Source organism: Solanum tuberosum, unplaced genomic scaffold (genome assembly GCF_000226075.1).
Source record: "Solanum tuberosum cultivar DM 1-3 516 R44 unplaced genomic scaffold, SolTub_3.0 scf00233, whole genome shotgun sequence".
NCBI classification, from domain to species: domain Eukaryota; kingdom Viridiplantae; phylum Streptophyta; class Magnoliopsida; order Solanales; family Solanaceae; genus Solanum; species Solanum tuberosum.
The window spans coordinates 961813-977856 of record NW_006239170.1 but is presented as its reverse complement, the minus strand read 5'-3'; the positions used below and the strand labels follow the sequence as shown (position 1 = coordinate 977856).

General features: G+C 28.9%; 1 protein-coding gene across 1 annotated transcript; it reads right to left on the bottom strand.

Moving 5' to 3' along the window:
- Nucleotides 1-8068: 8068 nt before the first annotated feature.
- LOC102589919 (protein ODORANT1-like) lies at nt 8069-9504 on the bottom strand. The gene is made up of 3 exons (XM_006357489.2): nt 9293-9504; nt 9062-9191; nt 8069-8947 (listed from the first exon to the last, which is right to left on the bottom strand). Exons 1-3 carry the CDS (start codon nt 9423-9425, stop codon nt 8209-8211), a joined length of 1002 nt encoding a protein of 333 aa, XP_006357551.1. The 5' UTR covers nt 9426-9504; the 3' UTR covers nt 8069-8208.
- Nucleotides 9505-16044: the final 6540 nt, after the last annotated feature.

Below are 16044 nucleotides of genomic sequence, written 5' to 3'. Positions count from 1 at the left end.
TGTGGGGGGCTGGGTAGGAGGGGGGTCAAGGGTAAGGGTGAAAAAAATGAAATTTTGAAATTGAAAATATTTTTTGAAAACAAATTTAAAATTATTTTTTTTGGAGGGGGGGTGGTTGGGGGCAGGTTTGAAGTTGGAAGAGAGTTTTGGAAAATGTTTTCCATAAATTTTGAAGGGAAGTCATTTTCCTTAAATTTGAGGAAAATGAGTTGATTTGGAAAACATTTTCCAAAACATTTAACCCAACCTAACATGAGAAAATTGGAAAATATTTTCCGGAAAATGTTTTCCTTCATACCAAACACACCCTTAGTTGAATTATTGAACTACAGTAAGTAATTAAAAAGGTCACATAATTAAACGAGAACAGATGGAGTAGTTAAAAAATATATACCCCTTTGTTTCTAATTTATGTGACATTTTTTTTATTTTTCGAAAGTCAAATAGTTTATGTTTGATCGAGAATTTATGTATAAAATCTTTAAGTTTTTTGAAATGAAATTTATATATTTATTAACTACGTAAAAAGTACTATAATTCACTATGATTAACAATTTAAAATATTATAAAAGATATATGGAAAATTTATGGTCAAAGATAGACTTGTTTAAATCTCGAAATTCAAAAAATGTCACATAAGTTGAGACAATGAGAGTACTGACTAAGGAATTAAGATTTTTTGGTCACTTATAAAATAAATAGAAGAAAACGACAGTTTCAGATCTTTAAGGAAACTTCAAAAAATTGTAAATGTTTAAGAAATTTTGAAACATTAATAAGAAACAATTTTTAGATTTTTACCATATAGATGGAGTAAATTTCAAACCAGACTAGTTACTACTTACTAGTTATGAATATCTTAAAGCCTAAATTGCCTATTATGATTAACTTTTTTCCATATAGATGGAAGAAATATTCTTAACTAGACCAGTTACGATATTAGTAGCATAAGCCTATTGGGATTAAGTTTTTTTTCTAATTGTATAATTGGATGAGTCATAGGAAAAGATTATCATAGAATTTGATCTATTGTATAAATAAAATCCAAAAGAAAAAGAATATGATGTACAATTATGAATTTTGAAAAAAGTAGATAGTACAATGGTACCCAATATTTTAAAACAACACCACAACTACAATATTTTTCAACAAAGTAAGATCTTATAGCTTTTAATCTGTAGCAGTAATGGTTTTCCACTAAAGTTTTGGTAACCTTTTTTAAAAAAAGAAAATGCTATCTCATGTTTTAGAAATTGTGAATAATGTGAAGGAAAAATATTATATTCTGACAATAAGGGTTGAAAAAGTTGATACTAGGAAGAAGAACCATTGATTAAGAAGAGGTTGAGATAATAATAATAATAATTAATTTTATTGAGTAATGAAAAGAAAAGTCAGAAGGAGTCGTCACTAATTTCTTTTGTTTGATAAAAAAATATTACGTTGTAGTTTCTTTCTCAACTTGCCTGGTAAGATGTACTCTATTTACTAATTTATTCTTTTACTTCGAAAAAATGTAATTCTTTAGTCAATTCCCTAAACGGTCACCCAAGTTTAGGGATTACCTTAAAATATTATGTTTCATTTAGGATTAAAATATCACTTAACTATTCTTATTTTTATTCAAATATACTTGATACTTCAAAAGCTCACGCTCTCCAAGTTGGCATGACATGTCATTAAAGTATTTTTTTTTAATAATAGATTAATTTGATTCATTAAACCCATATAACTAAAATAATGATCATATTATTTTGAAAAAAAATATATTACTAGTTTATTAAGAATAAATCTTCATACTTAAGAATCTTTTATTATAATTAAACTTTTTATTTTTTTATGTTATGAAGAATAGGTTTTTAAAACGTATTATGATATCATCAATTTTAAATACTTATAAACATATAGGAATATGCCAATACAAATTTGATTAGTTAGTAAATTGTTTTTTTGTAACTTTGTAAGATGTAGGAAAGTTATTTTTCAAATTGGACTAAAATTTCTGAATATCCAAGAATACAATGACAGTTATATAAATCATAATAGATGAAGTATTCCTTCTAATTCTTTTTTTTGTCCGAAAATTATTCATGAATATTTATAAAAAAATTGCTTATACATATATAATAATTAGTGGTGCAAGATTCCTACCGTAGAAAGAGCAGGTGGACGAAGATTACGTAAAGAAGGCGGATCTATGTTATATATAAGAAAATCAAGGCCAAATAATTATAAGACGCACTGGTCCCGCATATAATTACAAAAATAATACTCGGTCTATCATATAATTTAATGATGGAGTTAAGAATTTTACAAAGGGTATGAAAAATATTGCATAATAAATGTTTTTTTTTAAAAAGTGATTTTTTTTTGCTGCTAGTCAGATTTGAATGCACGAGCAGTGGCTCATTTAAGGCGCCTAAAACCACTGGCTACAATGGTCTGTTGTGTCAAGGGTGTCCAAAATAATGTTATTTAAAAACTGTGTATCATTTTACTTGTATATTCACTAGTATTTTTTTCTGACGAAGGAGGTACAATTTGAACACACTGACAAGCACGTAGCTCCTCCCCGATATAATTTGTATGTGTGTCCAGTCCACATATAATAATAAAAATAATACCCTCTCAATCACAATTTATGTGACACTTTTAAGATTTCAAGATTTAAAGGAATTTTTTTAATCGTAATTTCTTTATATGTTTTTTTTAAAAGTATTTTTAAACATCACTTATTAGAAATTATTGTACTTTTTATGTAACTTTCAAATATGTGAATTTTTTTTGAAAAGTTTAAAAAATTGCATGTTCGTGTTTAAAGATAAAATTAATTATTTGACTCTCAAAATATAAACAGTGTCATATATATTGTGACAAAAAATAACGGTATAATATGAATGCAAGCTGTTGAAAAATAAACATAAGCATGACGACTATATAAGGTAAGGCATACTGCGGGAGCTAGGAAGTAGGATAATAATAATACATTAAACAATGCATTTTTGGATTATATTTTCTTCAACTATGATGCCACTTTTCCCACCACCAAATCCATAGACTAGGATATGCTCTTTTACAAGTAAAAAAATAAAAATAATCTCTCGTTTATATTACTAAAAATAAAATTGAGATATCAAATAATTTCTCATAGACTACGTATTTTACTAAATAATAATTTTGATCAATATTATTTTTTTCGTGGTTTAGATATGTAAACTTTTTTTCATAAAAATCAATACTAAAATTGTAGATATATATTAACTTTCATACTTAGATGGAGACTGCTCATTAATATTATGTGATTAATGAAATGTGCAATTTAGAGTAGAAACTAAGTAGAAATATTTGCAATTTGAGTTAAAGCAAATCATAAGTTCTAACAAAATATTCAATGCAATGTTATGTCATGAATTCTGATTGTGATTTGCGAGGGCGGCTGGAAGATAAAGATCACAAGGTCAAATTGGCAGAGTTTAATTTGCCAGGTTAAAATAGGCTGAGTTAATAAATGACGGATCGAAATTATTTGGTAAAATAAATTGTGTTGAAATTAGCTAAAATTGGATCATAACCCAGCCCTCTTAACTTGTACTGAGTTTTAAATTTTTTGTTTGAACACCTACTATTTTTTCCCCTTATATTAAGATTATACACAACATATTAAACAAAAAAAAAAGAGCACTTTTGAAAATATTTGATTTTTTTTTCTTGTAGATCACTCTAAGCTATGCACAGGGGCGTAGCTTTCCTAAATTGGACACCGTTCGTCGGAAAATAATACCGTACATATAAGTAAAATGATACACGAAGTGATTAAACAACATATTTTGGACACCCATGACAAAAAAAGGTGTTGTAGCCTAGTGATTTTAGATGTCTTGAAAGAGCCCTAAGTGCTCATGTATTTGAATCTCATTAGCAACAATCCCCCCCCCCCCTCTCTCCTCCCCTTTTTTTGACACCCTTCGTGAAATTTCTGGCTCCACCAGTGGCTATACACATATTAGATTAATTTTAAAATTGGTTGAATCAAATGGATAAAAATAACTTAAGGCGAAAAATTAAACGGGTGATATAAAAACCTGTCCAAATCCAGACAAATTAAACAAATCATAATTTTATGAACGATTTTTTTCAACCACCATTAAAACTTTAAAGCATGCAAAATATGACTATAATCACCCACCTATCCTAGAGACTTCCCTCTACCACTACGCGTTCAACAATTAAGTGATAGGAAGCTCTAATTAACAAAAAAAAGTTTGTCTCCCTTTTGTGTTTAACGTGGAGATGATCCAATAGTTGGAATTGTTAAGATAAGCTGCTGCCTAATTATGTACTGAGTCAGCATGCTTAGTTGTTGATTTGTTAGTTAGTTGTTAGTTTGTTAATTAACTGATAAGTTGAGTAGATTAGTTAGCTAAGTCACAGCGTTACAAGTGTTGTATATAAAGTACAGATTGGCATCTTCAATAAAATAGTTTTCTTTTTCCCCAAGTTGACCCACCTTGTGAAGGATGCTCTCATGGAGCTTGTATCAATGGTGGTTGTCTAAATTTGACAGGAATCAAATAGATCCCGTTATAAAATGGATTAGATTTGCCCTTATTGATAATGAAATAAGCTTTTTAATACGTTAATTATAAGCTCTCTTTTTTACAAGGAAAAAAAAGAGTCAAGTATATATATTTTTGAACTATGCTAAATCATTTATATTTGGTGGTGCAACTGATCTAGACATTAATTCGTACATTTCAAAAGCAAAATTGATCAGTTTTCTTTGTATAAACGTCCCACGTTTTGTAAAAGCTTTCATTGTTAGTCAAGAAAGCACATACTCCTATTACTTATTTAAGTAACGTCAAAGATAGATCTAACCCCAACTTTTAATGGATCATCTTGATTATTTCGAAACATTCAAAAGTAGATTTGACCATTTTCTAGTAAAATAAAAATAATTATACTATTCCAGCATTCAATCATGCAAAAGAGAATCTCAATTATTCTCATTGTGCCACCTAATTACCAATCATTGAATTAGAAAACATTATGAACCGCAGGAAGTCGGATCTATTAAGGGGTGTGGGGGTGCCACGCCACCCCCGAACTTCAGCGGAAACTCTATATATACATAGGTATATATATATAATATTTATATAAATATAAAGCGTGTCACCCAGAGAACAAAATTGGCTTGTGGTGCCATGGTAGGAGGGCAACAGGCTGATGTCGCGGGTTCGAATCCCATTTGTACCTATTTTTTTGAGAAATTTGCTGCAGACGTTTTTTTAAGAAAAAAGAAATTGTTGCACACGTTCTTTTAAGAAAAATTAGAGAACTAAAATTAATTTATATCGAAAAGACGAATAATTTAATCAAATATAAAATTAATTTAATCGATAAGTCTATTTGGCACCCACAGACTCTAAATCCTGGATCCGCCACTGGGAGGAACTATATAGAATGTGTGTGGACACTAATTATCAAAGATGAAAAATGATTTACAGTACTACATATTAAGTCAATATTAGCGTCTTTTTGCACAAAAATGGTGTAAGAATTTGAGCCATATAAAGCTCATTTTTACTCGTTTTCTTCTTATCACATGCTTCTTGTAGAAAATAAATTTTAAAAAAGTGTATGTCGAGACAAAAATGCACTTTTAAGGTGTGTTCAAACTATAAAAGAATATATTTTTTTTTGAATTTTAGTCCTACCTAATGAGGAGCGGAGTGGTCCTTTACGTAAGGTAAACGGGAGCTCTGCGACAAGCATAGGCATAGAAATGTAGCTAATATGAGCAATTTTAAACGTGTCACATGGGTCATCCAATGAAATCTAAGTCGACATATGATGATGTGAAATTATTTGCGATAAATTAAAATATAATGACCGAGATTTTTACTGATGGATATTTATCAGTTTAATTCAACTCCTCCTTTGATTCTTCTTGATTTCTCAATTTTTTCCGTGATTCATTGATTGTTAGTAACTTATTTAATTTCTCAAATTCAGAATGATTTGTTATTTGATTGCTAGGAACGCCGAGTAGCAACTTTGACAAAGACAATATTTGTTGCCTTAATCTTTTTATAAATATTCCAAAAATGAAATTTCGAGACGTAAATTGGGGTTTAATGTATAATAGCCTCCGAGAACTCTAACAGCGAACGATAAACATTCTTCCACTCTATTGTTCATAAATGAGGATGGAGTATGATTTTTTAAAGCAAAGGTGGGGATATGGGTAATATGCATGAATTTCCACTTCATAATTTATCTATTTTTTTAGAATCTACATTATCTATAAGGAGAGATAATTTTTTACTATTCTCTCCTTCCTTTTTTACCTGTCTTCTATACTAAATATAAGTACCTATTTTTATTTGTCTAACTTAAAAAATCATGAGATAACTTATCACTTTTATCCTTATAAGTACTAACTATAGTCATTTTTGATGTATTTTCCAAAGCATTACTATTGTTCTATTCATGACTTCTTAAAATATGTTTCAACTCAATATTGATCAAGTAAAAATGAGCCGACAGAGACACAGGGGCGGAGCCACAGCCAATCAAGGTTGTGCACGTGAACACCCTTCGTCGAAAAATTATATGGTATACGTAGGTCAAATTTATTGAATATCTATTATATATTTAAATTTGCACAATCTTGACATGGTTACAGCCTCTAGCTCAGTGGTAAAAGGTGTGCAATTGACTCAAAGGTCAAAGGATCGATTCTTGCGTTTTACCTCATTTATTTATTAGTCATATTTCTAGAGTATTTTTGTTGGTCCTGTACTCATTACTTTCTTTTCTTCAGTAGATATTAGAACTATTAGCTATTATTTCCGTTATCACATTATTTAATTATTTATGTAGTTATAATTTATTTCATTATAAAGAAAAGATTGATTTAAAATTAAATTATTTCTAATTATAGACAACATTCATTTTGAGACATACAAAAAAACATAGTATGTCTCATAAATTAAGACAAAATAAATATTTATTAATAATTAAATTTAATTGAAACTTTCATATTAGATATTTTATTTTATTAAATATTAAATAGTATTTCAAACAAGTTTCTATCTAAATATATATTAGAAGAAAAGATTATGTGTAAGGAAAAATCCATATATCATTGTTAATTTCTTCCATGATTTTATAGGCGAATCAAGAGAACTAACTGGAGTTTGACACTTTTGATTAGGATATTCACATATTCTTTACCAAAGCACAATAAATTTAACATTCATTAAATTAAGAAGTAGCAAAATCAATGATAAAAATAATTTAGATTTAAGTAAAAATCGATAAATTAGTGTTATGTTTTCTTGAATGTGTGATATGTGTTTAATAGAAATTTTGACTCGTACATTATAAAATCATTATTTCAATCTATATAATTTACGGTGTGCTTTTATAACTACAAGCAATCCAAACTGAAGATAAAAAGATATATGAATTATATTTGGTTGAAAACAAATTATGACGTTATTCATGATCGATGGTAAAATCACTATCTTAAGCAAGATAAATGTGAACCTACTTGCTAAATTTTTTTGGTAGTTGCTTCTTTATTTTGCACACCCTTCATAAAATGTCTGGCTCCGCCACTGCAGAGACACATAGTATTAGTATTTCATCAGAGTACCACGGGATTTATTCAAAATTAAGTTTCCCCAAATAGTAATTTTTCAAAAAAAAAAAGGGTAGAAAACACGCATTAACATGCCGTACTTCCGTAGTTCCGTGTAACAGAGCAAATCATAAAAAAATAATCAAGTCACTATAGTTGGTTATCTAGATACATAATTTTGATTTCGAATCTTTTAAAATACAATATACTAGAAAAAGAATGAATAAAGAAACTTACACAAACAATATTAGAGGGAAAGAAAATCCTCAAACTTCTTATATGCATATAATCCACCGGTTACATTGGGAAAAAAAAGAATGATACTATATAATAAGACAACAAAAAAATTAATTATACACAACTGGTATGTATAGATAAAAGATAAAATTCTAAAACAAAAGCCACCTAACATTACAAACTTTAGAATTTGGATGCACCAAATACTAAGAAAAAAAACGTAACGACGGTTCCATCCAAATGTCCCTAGAGAACAAATAAAACAATAACAACAACAAACACGAAAAAAAGAAACATACATTTTGGACAATGTCGTTCGATATTTACATAAAATCATCGAAATTTAAGCTCTCTGGGATTTCGAATTTCATCAAATTACTGCAATAGCTCTCTTTTTCGTCTTCCGTGGGTGTCGATAACACTGAATCTAAGCTGAAATTCTGAGTGCTGCTGTTGGTGTTGAGTGATTGAAAATTTGAATTATCAGAAGCATCAGAATTACAATAACCATAGTTTTGTGGAGGTAGCATTTGGCCATTCATCAAATAGGATTCCTCCACGTGTCCTAATTGCATTGGCTGTGATAATGAAGATGAACAAGGAACATTTTGTGTGGTGAAATTTGGTATTTCTTGAATCTGATTTTGGAATTGAAAAAATTGAGTCTGATTTTGCAATTGGGAATTCAATATTTGATTTTGTTGAAGCTTTTGTAACAACAATTCAGACCCTTCTTGGTTTTGTACTTGAGTGTTAAACATCTGATTATTTTCTTGATATTTTTGTAGTAACAATTCTGGGGTACTTTCATTTTGTGATGCCAAAAGAGTAGCTGCAAGCCTGAAGACTTCAGGGTTTACAAGTGCTTGTAGTCCAAGTAAGCTCGATAGGTTGAATTGAGTCGAATTTAGAAGGGACGATAAGTCTAATAAATCAAGACGAGGACTATGAGTCACTGGATCAATACCATTCCTTAAAAGCCTTTTTCTAATGTGGGTGTTCCAGTAATTCTTGATTTCGTTGTCTGTTCTCCCTGGTAGACGGGCTGCTATAGCTGACCATCTAAGACAAACATAAAACACACATATAAGTTTTGTGAAGACATAATTAAAAAAGGTATGTTCTATTCTGTCTAACAACATAAGCTTTTAAATTATGAAAGTATATATTGCTTACTTGTTGCCAAGAACACTATGAAGTTGGATAATAGTTTCTTCTTCATCAAATGAGAATCGTCCTCTTTTAATATCAGGTCTCAAGTAATTCGTCCAACGAAGACGACAACTCTTTCCACACCTTTGAAGTCCTGCAAATGAATTTTTCATTAGTACTATACACAATATACACTCATAATATACATGAAGAACAATAGAAACTATCGATAATCTCGATGAATAAAATAAATACCAGCATTCTTAGGGAGTGTTCGCCAATTTCCAGGACCATGAAGTTGAATATATTGGATGAGTTTATTATCTTCTTCTGGAGTCCATGGACCTTTTTTGAGTCCATTTTTATCACAACATGGTGATCTTCCCATTGCTTCTTTGTTTTGTTTTGTTTTGTGTTCCTTCTAGATGTTATTAAAAAGTTGGAAGTGTTTTTAATTTCTAAAAAACTTTTAGAGAACAAAAGTGAACTTGTAGGACCTTGAGAGGATGAAGACCAATATTTATAGATGGGAAAATTAGATTGAAGTCAAAAGTATTTGGCGCCGGCCTCGTTGTATGTCAATGCCTCAAATCACTTTCTCCGCTGTTTCTTGAGAGTGAAATGTACAAAAGTTACTTAAGGTAATAGAATATTGAAAATAATGTACAGTATACTCCCTTCGTTCATTTTTACTTATTCAATATTGTTTTGGCATATATCTGGAAGAACAATAAATAGACTGATAACTTTACTATATCACCCTTTAAATACAAAAAATTCTATGATTTAAAATATAAACATCTATTTTTAGTATATTGGATAGTCAAAGTAGAAGGAAAAGTAATAGTATGTTCTTTTTTGGATAATCATGAGTAAACTATTCAGTCATCTAGTTTAATTAACAAAATATGTACAAATTAAGTGTATAGATAATGTACGTATATATATATACAAATTCATTTTATATGTTATATATGCTTCTATCGTATTGATAAATTAGTTGGTCGAAGGATATCTATGCTAACTTTTCCTTCTTTTTTCAACTGTTAAAAGTGTTTAGACTTTGTCTGAACAGTAATAAAAATGTGGAAAATTTGGATGAATGAGATGAGACAGGTGGCAAGTAACTAATGGTTTTGACCTTTACATCAAAGTCTACAAACCAAGAATTATTAGTCGGTACGGTAGTTAGATTTCTCCTACCAATTAAAATGTCAAGGTTTTAACTTGTTTCAGTGTTTTTCTTCACAAAATTATCAAAACTTTATAATAAATAATAAATAAAAACATAATTCAAACTCTAGACATGTATAGTCCACAATAAAATTTCAAAATTACGTAGGCTATCGTCAGCGTATCTGTTTCAGTCCAGTTAGTCCTCTTCGTGTCACTTTTTAGAAGCTTATTAGGACCTAATCTTGGGGACAAAGTTTTGATAATTAATAAAATCAAATCAAATATATTACAGTCATTGTAATCTTTGACATGCATGCATCCTTGGAGGAAGCCAGTGTGTAAGTTTGATGTAATATTATAGCATATAGAAAAATTAATGTGAAAATTTGAAGGATCTACGGATAAAAAACATATAGATAATCCAACAAAAGATGTGCATTAGACAAAATTTGGAATATAGAATGTAAAAAAGAATTCCTGTCTTTAGAAGTAAATCCCACTAAACTAGTAGTTAGCGGTGGGTTTTTGTATTTTATTTTAAAGAAATAGGGGGTTAACCTCCTTCTCTCCTTCTTACTAGTATTATATTTAGTATCCACATATATAATCTCTTATTCTTCGATATATATTATTATTACTATGTGTTGATATATGCATTTGCTTTGTACCTTCCTAATTTGTTGTTATATTTTTTTTCAATTCTGCTTTGATGAATCGAGAATTTATCAAAATCGACTATTTTCTAAATTTCTTCTTAATCATCAGTGTGAAAGCTTTATATGTATATCCTTTATATTTCATTTTGCAATTTAGAATGTCCAAAATGTGGAGATCTCACGGTTATAAAATATAAAAGTAGAAGGATTGAAAAAATATTTTGAGAGCAAAAAGGTCAACTATGATATTGAGGATAAAGTCATTAACAGAGAAAAGGGTATATAACAGACCCACAAAAATGGAAAAGGAAGGCATACTAGATACATATCTGAATATAAAAAGTTTTACAGTATAAAAATATAAAATAACACATTTTTTGAAGTTCTATAAAAGTTTTCTCAAACTTTCTCTTTTAATTTCCAAATCAGTTTATATAAAATAATGACACACTTTTTGAAGTTAAAAATAATTAACTACTAATAATGACACACTTTTCCAAATCAGTTTATATATTTTAGATTATCTAAAATTCCACGCTAATTCAAACTAGCTAGGACGCACGATTTTCACAAGAACCATTTTTCCATAGTCGTTTTTTAAATAATAAAAAAGAGGAACTTTATGAGTAAATGGGTGATTTTTATTTACAGGAAATATAAAATTGGAGTGTTTTTGTAAAAGACGCTAACTTAATTTAATTTCTATTTAGAGGACGTGTCATGAGGTCAGGCCAATCCCAAACCATATATGTATCCTAGGGACAAGTGTCAAATTTTATTAACCTATATGAATATAATATAGCAAGTCAACAAGGCTAGCTAGCTATAACGCTTATGATTAAAAAATCATTATTTTCTCATTAAAAAATATTTCATAATCTCCGGATATTTTTTATTAAATTAATAAAAAAGGAAAAATTAATAAATTTTTTATATAGAAAAGTTAAAAAGTTCTTCACTATATCAATAAGAATTTATTCTCATTATATATTTTTTTATAAATCGATTCGATAAAAAAAACAAATACAAAAAAATCATATTTTGTACAGAAAACCCATCTGCTCCTTTTGTGTGGTCTCATTACTGTACCAGTGCTGATTAATCTGATTTTTTAAAAAACAGCTGCTTAGACAAATCACAACCACAGATTACAGGTGGCCCCCATCGTGGACATTTTTAGTTATTGACAAATATTGAGAATATGCCAATTACACCAATATCCATTTTGAAATCTCACTTGCTTCACAACACACGTTTTCCTTTTCAAGCCATATTGATTATTGCATAAGTAAGATTGATCAAGAGTTTAAGGCTGACTCTAATATCGTAAAATGAACATCAAACCTAACTTAATCTAAAAAATTAATCCAAGAGAAGGAAATCGTCCAAGATCATATAAGGATACAAATTATCATTTCACCTTGCAACGCATGCTACGTAATTACTATTTTTGTTTTCTTTGTCTAGTTTTAATTTGATTACGGAATTTAAAAAAATTAAAAAGATATTTTAATCTTGTGAAATTAAAGTGAAGATCTGTAGCATGTGTCAATATGTTATTTAATCTTATTATCATAAACATGGTAGGTAGAAAGTTGAAATTAAAAAATTATTAAAAAACAAAATATATTTTTCTTTAAAACAAACTAAAAAGAAAAATAATACAAACAAATTTAAATCGGAGAGCAAAATATTTATAGTGAGAAAAGAAGAATAAGAAAAGAAGAAGTTAAAATGCAATAATTGCTCAATTTAAAGTTATATGGTCAAACGAAATAAATGAAAAAAGCCTAAAAGTGTAGCTTGTATTGTATAGGCTAATATGATACAATGGTCAACTGCTCCATTTTAAATTAGAGATATCGAATTTTAGTCGTGAATATTGAGAAAATTTTGTTGAGAGTATCCTCCCTAAAATTAGATCCTATAGAATTCTAATGCAAATATCGAATATCGAATATGAAAGGTGAAAACAAAAGTAAATGAGTTGAAACATAACAACCTAAAGCAAAAAAAGTGTGCAAGTTTTTTCAACTGTAGCAGTCCAGCAGGTAATGCTTTGGGCTCACTATATAAACCCCTAAATTAAAGCAACCTATAATTCAAAGCCGCTGAGTTTCTGGTATTTCATTCATCAAACTTTTAGCTAACGAAACATTTTCGTCAAATAGTGGTACTTCCTTCTCATACTCATACAAGCATTTCAGCAAAATTCAACGTCAAAAAAACAAAATAATAATCAAAACCTCCCACCCCCCTTACCCCACCACACACACACCTGGAGGCTTGCTTAATTGCCTTGTCTACCTCTTCACTTCATTTATTAAGTATGATAAATAATAATAATAATAATTTGTTCTAGAAGAAAACATAAAATGATAAGAACATTGATATTGACATTAATTCAATTTCAATATTAAAATTTATCATGATGATTGTCCAAAATTATATAAAGATATCAAATTACATCTTTCATGCGGATGTGAGACTTATCAGGATTGAACATCTGAAGAATGGATACATAATACTCTCTTCGTTATTCTCTTAAGAAACATGACTAAGAAGGATGATTTTGCTAATTTACCTTTTAAGAAACCTTTTTGAAACTTTACAAACTTATTTATCCTTTTAAAAAATTATTGAAAGGGTAAATGGAAAATATTAATTAATTCTAGCTTAATTTCGTAAATTGACAAGTTGAAATAACTATTTAAAATAAGGTCGATAACTAATATGGAACGAAAGGAGTATAAGAAGGGAGCCTTCTCGGATAAATCATGAATTGAGATGATTCTAATACCATTATTAGATTTGAACGTTGTGCCTAATTAGCAATTTCAAAAGCTAGCTTATAAAGAGAGAATTATTTAAAATTATATAAGGAAGTGGGCCTCAACAAAAATTACGTAGTTTTATCTCCATTTTCCTACTATAATATTTAGCTGTATATTTCGAAATCTTATTAATGCATAAAAAAATATACGTAACTAGTACATGCAAATTATTTATTTATATTGAGATGATAATAATCTTCATCTTTTGTTCCCTATTTGGTGTCTACGAGACAACTCATTCTCATAAACTGCTAATTAAAAATTACTAATGAAATCTTAGAGAAAATCACATTACTAACAAGATGATGTCGATTGTCTTGATCAACTTCTCTTGCCACCTGTCTCTATTAACTTTGACTAATCAATTTTTAAAATTGCATTTTCAAAGAAAAATCGTAATTTTGGTCTGCTAAGCCGTCGCATGTTCGCTAATCTTTGTTTAAGAGGAAAATTAAGCTTCTTAATGCGTCAACATAGAAAAAATAGATTTTAATTCGTCATCATATGGCAAATAATCTAAGATTTAATTATTTTTAAAAAAAAAATTAAACAGTAAATTAATTACTTGTCAAAAATTTAGTGTTTGCTTGTGGAGGAGCTTGCCCTAAATAGCTACCACGTAATGAGAGTTGACCTTTTTACCCCCCACCCCCCTCCCTTCCACAAATAGAAACTAACAATTTATTTATAATTTGTTAAGTGAATGTCGTTATATTATTGTTGAGAGGTGTTCAATGGCTCTCAACAAACTTTGAATTATAATGTTTATTTTTTTTCTTCCTCATTATCTCCAACACCAATTATTTATTTAATTAGAGGAGTGTTCATATTGTTTAAATATGTATAGAGTGTGAAACTTATCCGAAATCAAGTGTATGTGGACGCTAATTAAGTTTGTGTTATCATGCATATATTTATTTAAATGCCATGTATATTATCCATGCAACTCGTTATGACGCACACAAATTAAATTACATATTTAATTAATTATTAGGATAATAAAAATTTTATTTTAGAAAAGGTGGGCTGATGATGTCTTAATTTTAAATTAAAAAATGGGAGAAAATTAATTAGTGAAATTTTTAGATACGTGGTTAAGTTTAATGCAGACTCGTGTATAGTTGCAGTATGATATCATTGGCATTGTCATTCAGTCAATATAATCCAGATGTTTCTCTAGCAATCCATGTTTTGTCCCCTTCATTTTTTTTGTTTTTTTCTATTCTTTTGACCACATCATTTTGTCGTGATTTTCGTTTTCGTTTTCTTTTTATCTTCTTAATTTAATGAGGGGCTAGCTGGTTTTTTTTCTTTTTCGTTTCTTATTCGATATTTGATCATATTATAATTTGATAATTCAGATTTGTATTAATAGGATTTTATTCAAAGGAAAACACTTTCTATTCAGAATTTTTCTATATTTAAAATTTAAATCTAAAATCTCTAATTAAAAAAGAAGCAATATTGATCCGTTACACCAAAGGCTAGCTGTTGGGACAGGAGCACCAGCACTTTTTTTTCTTTTTTTTTTGTTAGAATAGATGCCAATGAAAGAAACATGTGTTCACTGTGGCAACAAACCTTGTGTTAACTACTTTGATTCCTCTCAAAATACTCGTTATACTTTTATTTACTTACCCTTTTAAGTTAATAAAAGCAACATTTGACTATTTTATTTATATCTTTTAAGATATGTAATTTTTGTCGCGGAATATTCACTCTATTTTATATTTTATAAATCGGGGTGCCTGTATCAATGCATGTTATATCAATGCACCAGTGTAACTATGTTTCATATTTTTTTTGGAATGGTAATTATGTATCGGAAATATTATCTAAATGTTTGTCACGTAGTATAATTTTTCCTAAATTATTTGTGAGCTATATTATGGGCTGAATCTGCTGGACTGACAATGAAGATGCATTGGGCTCGACTTTCGGCCCATTTCCACTTTCACTATTGTGTATTATGTACTGTTTGGGGGCCCATATAAGTCTTCTCATGGATTTGAATCCAATGTCTTTCTCCTCAACAAGTATCTATGAACAGGGGAGTACAAAACCGAACCGAAAATCGAACCAAATTGCAAATCGAGTCAAATCGAAAAAAAACCCGATTAGTGATTTGGTTTGACTTGGTTTGGTATTGGAAAAAAAAACCCGATTATATTTGGGTTGGTTTGGTTTTAACTAAAAAAAACCAACCCGAGACCAAACCAACCCGACATTATATATGTAATTTTAAAATTTAATTTTATACATAAAAATATTTACTTTGATATAATTTTAAAATATTTCTTATACTATTTCATAGTTTTTATCTTTTAATACATTATTTCAA

Bases quoted from the DNA above. Each gene is read 5' to 3' on its own strand.
- LOC102589919 (XM_006357489.2), bottom strand. From the start codon at position 9,425: ATGGGAAGATCACCATGTTGTGATAAAAATGGACTCAAAAAAGGTCCA. The intron at 9,192-9,292 runs GTATTTATTTTA...ATTCATTTGCAG, and splicing joins AACACTCCCTAAGAATGCTG to GACTTCAAAGGTGTGGAAAG. The intron at 8,948-9,061 runs GTAAGCAATATA...TGTTTGTCTTAG, and splicing joins CATAGTGTTCTTGGCAACAA to ATGGTCAGCTATAGCAGCCC.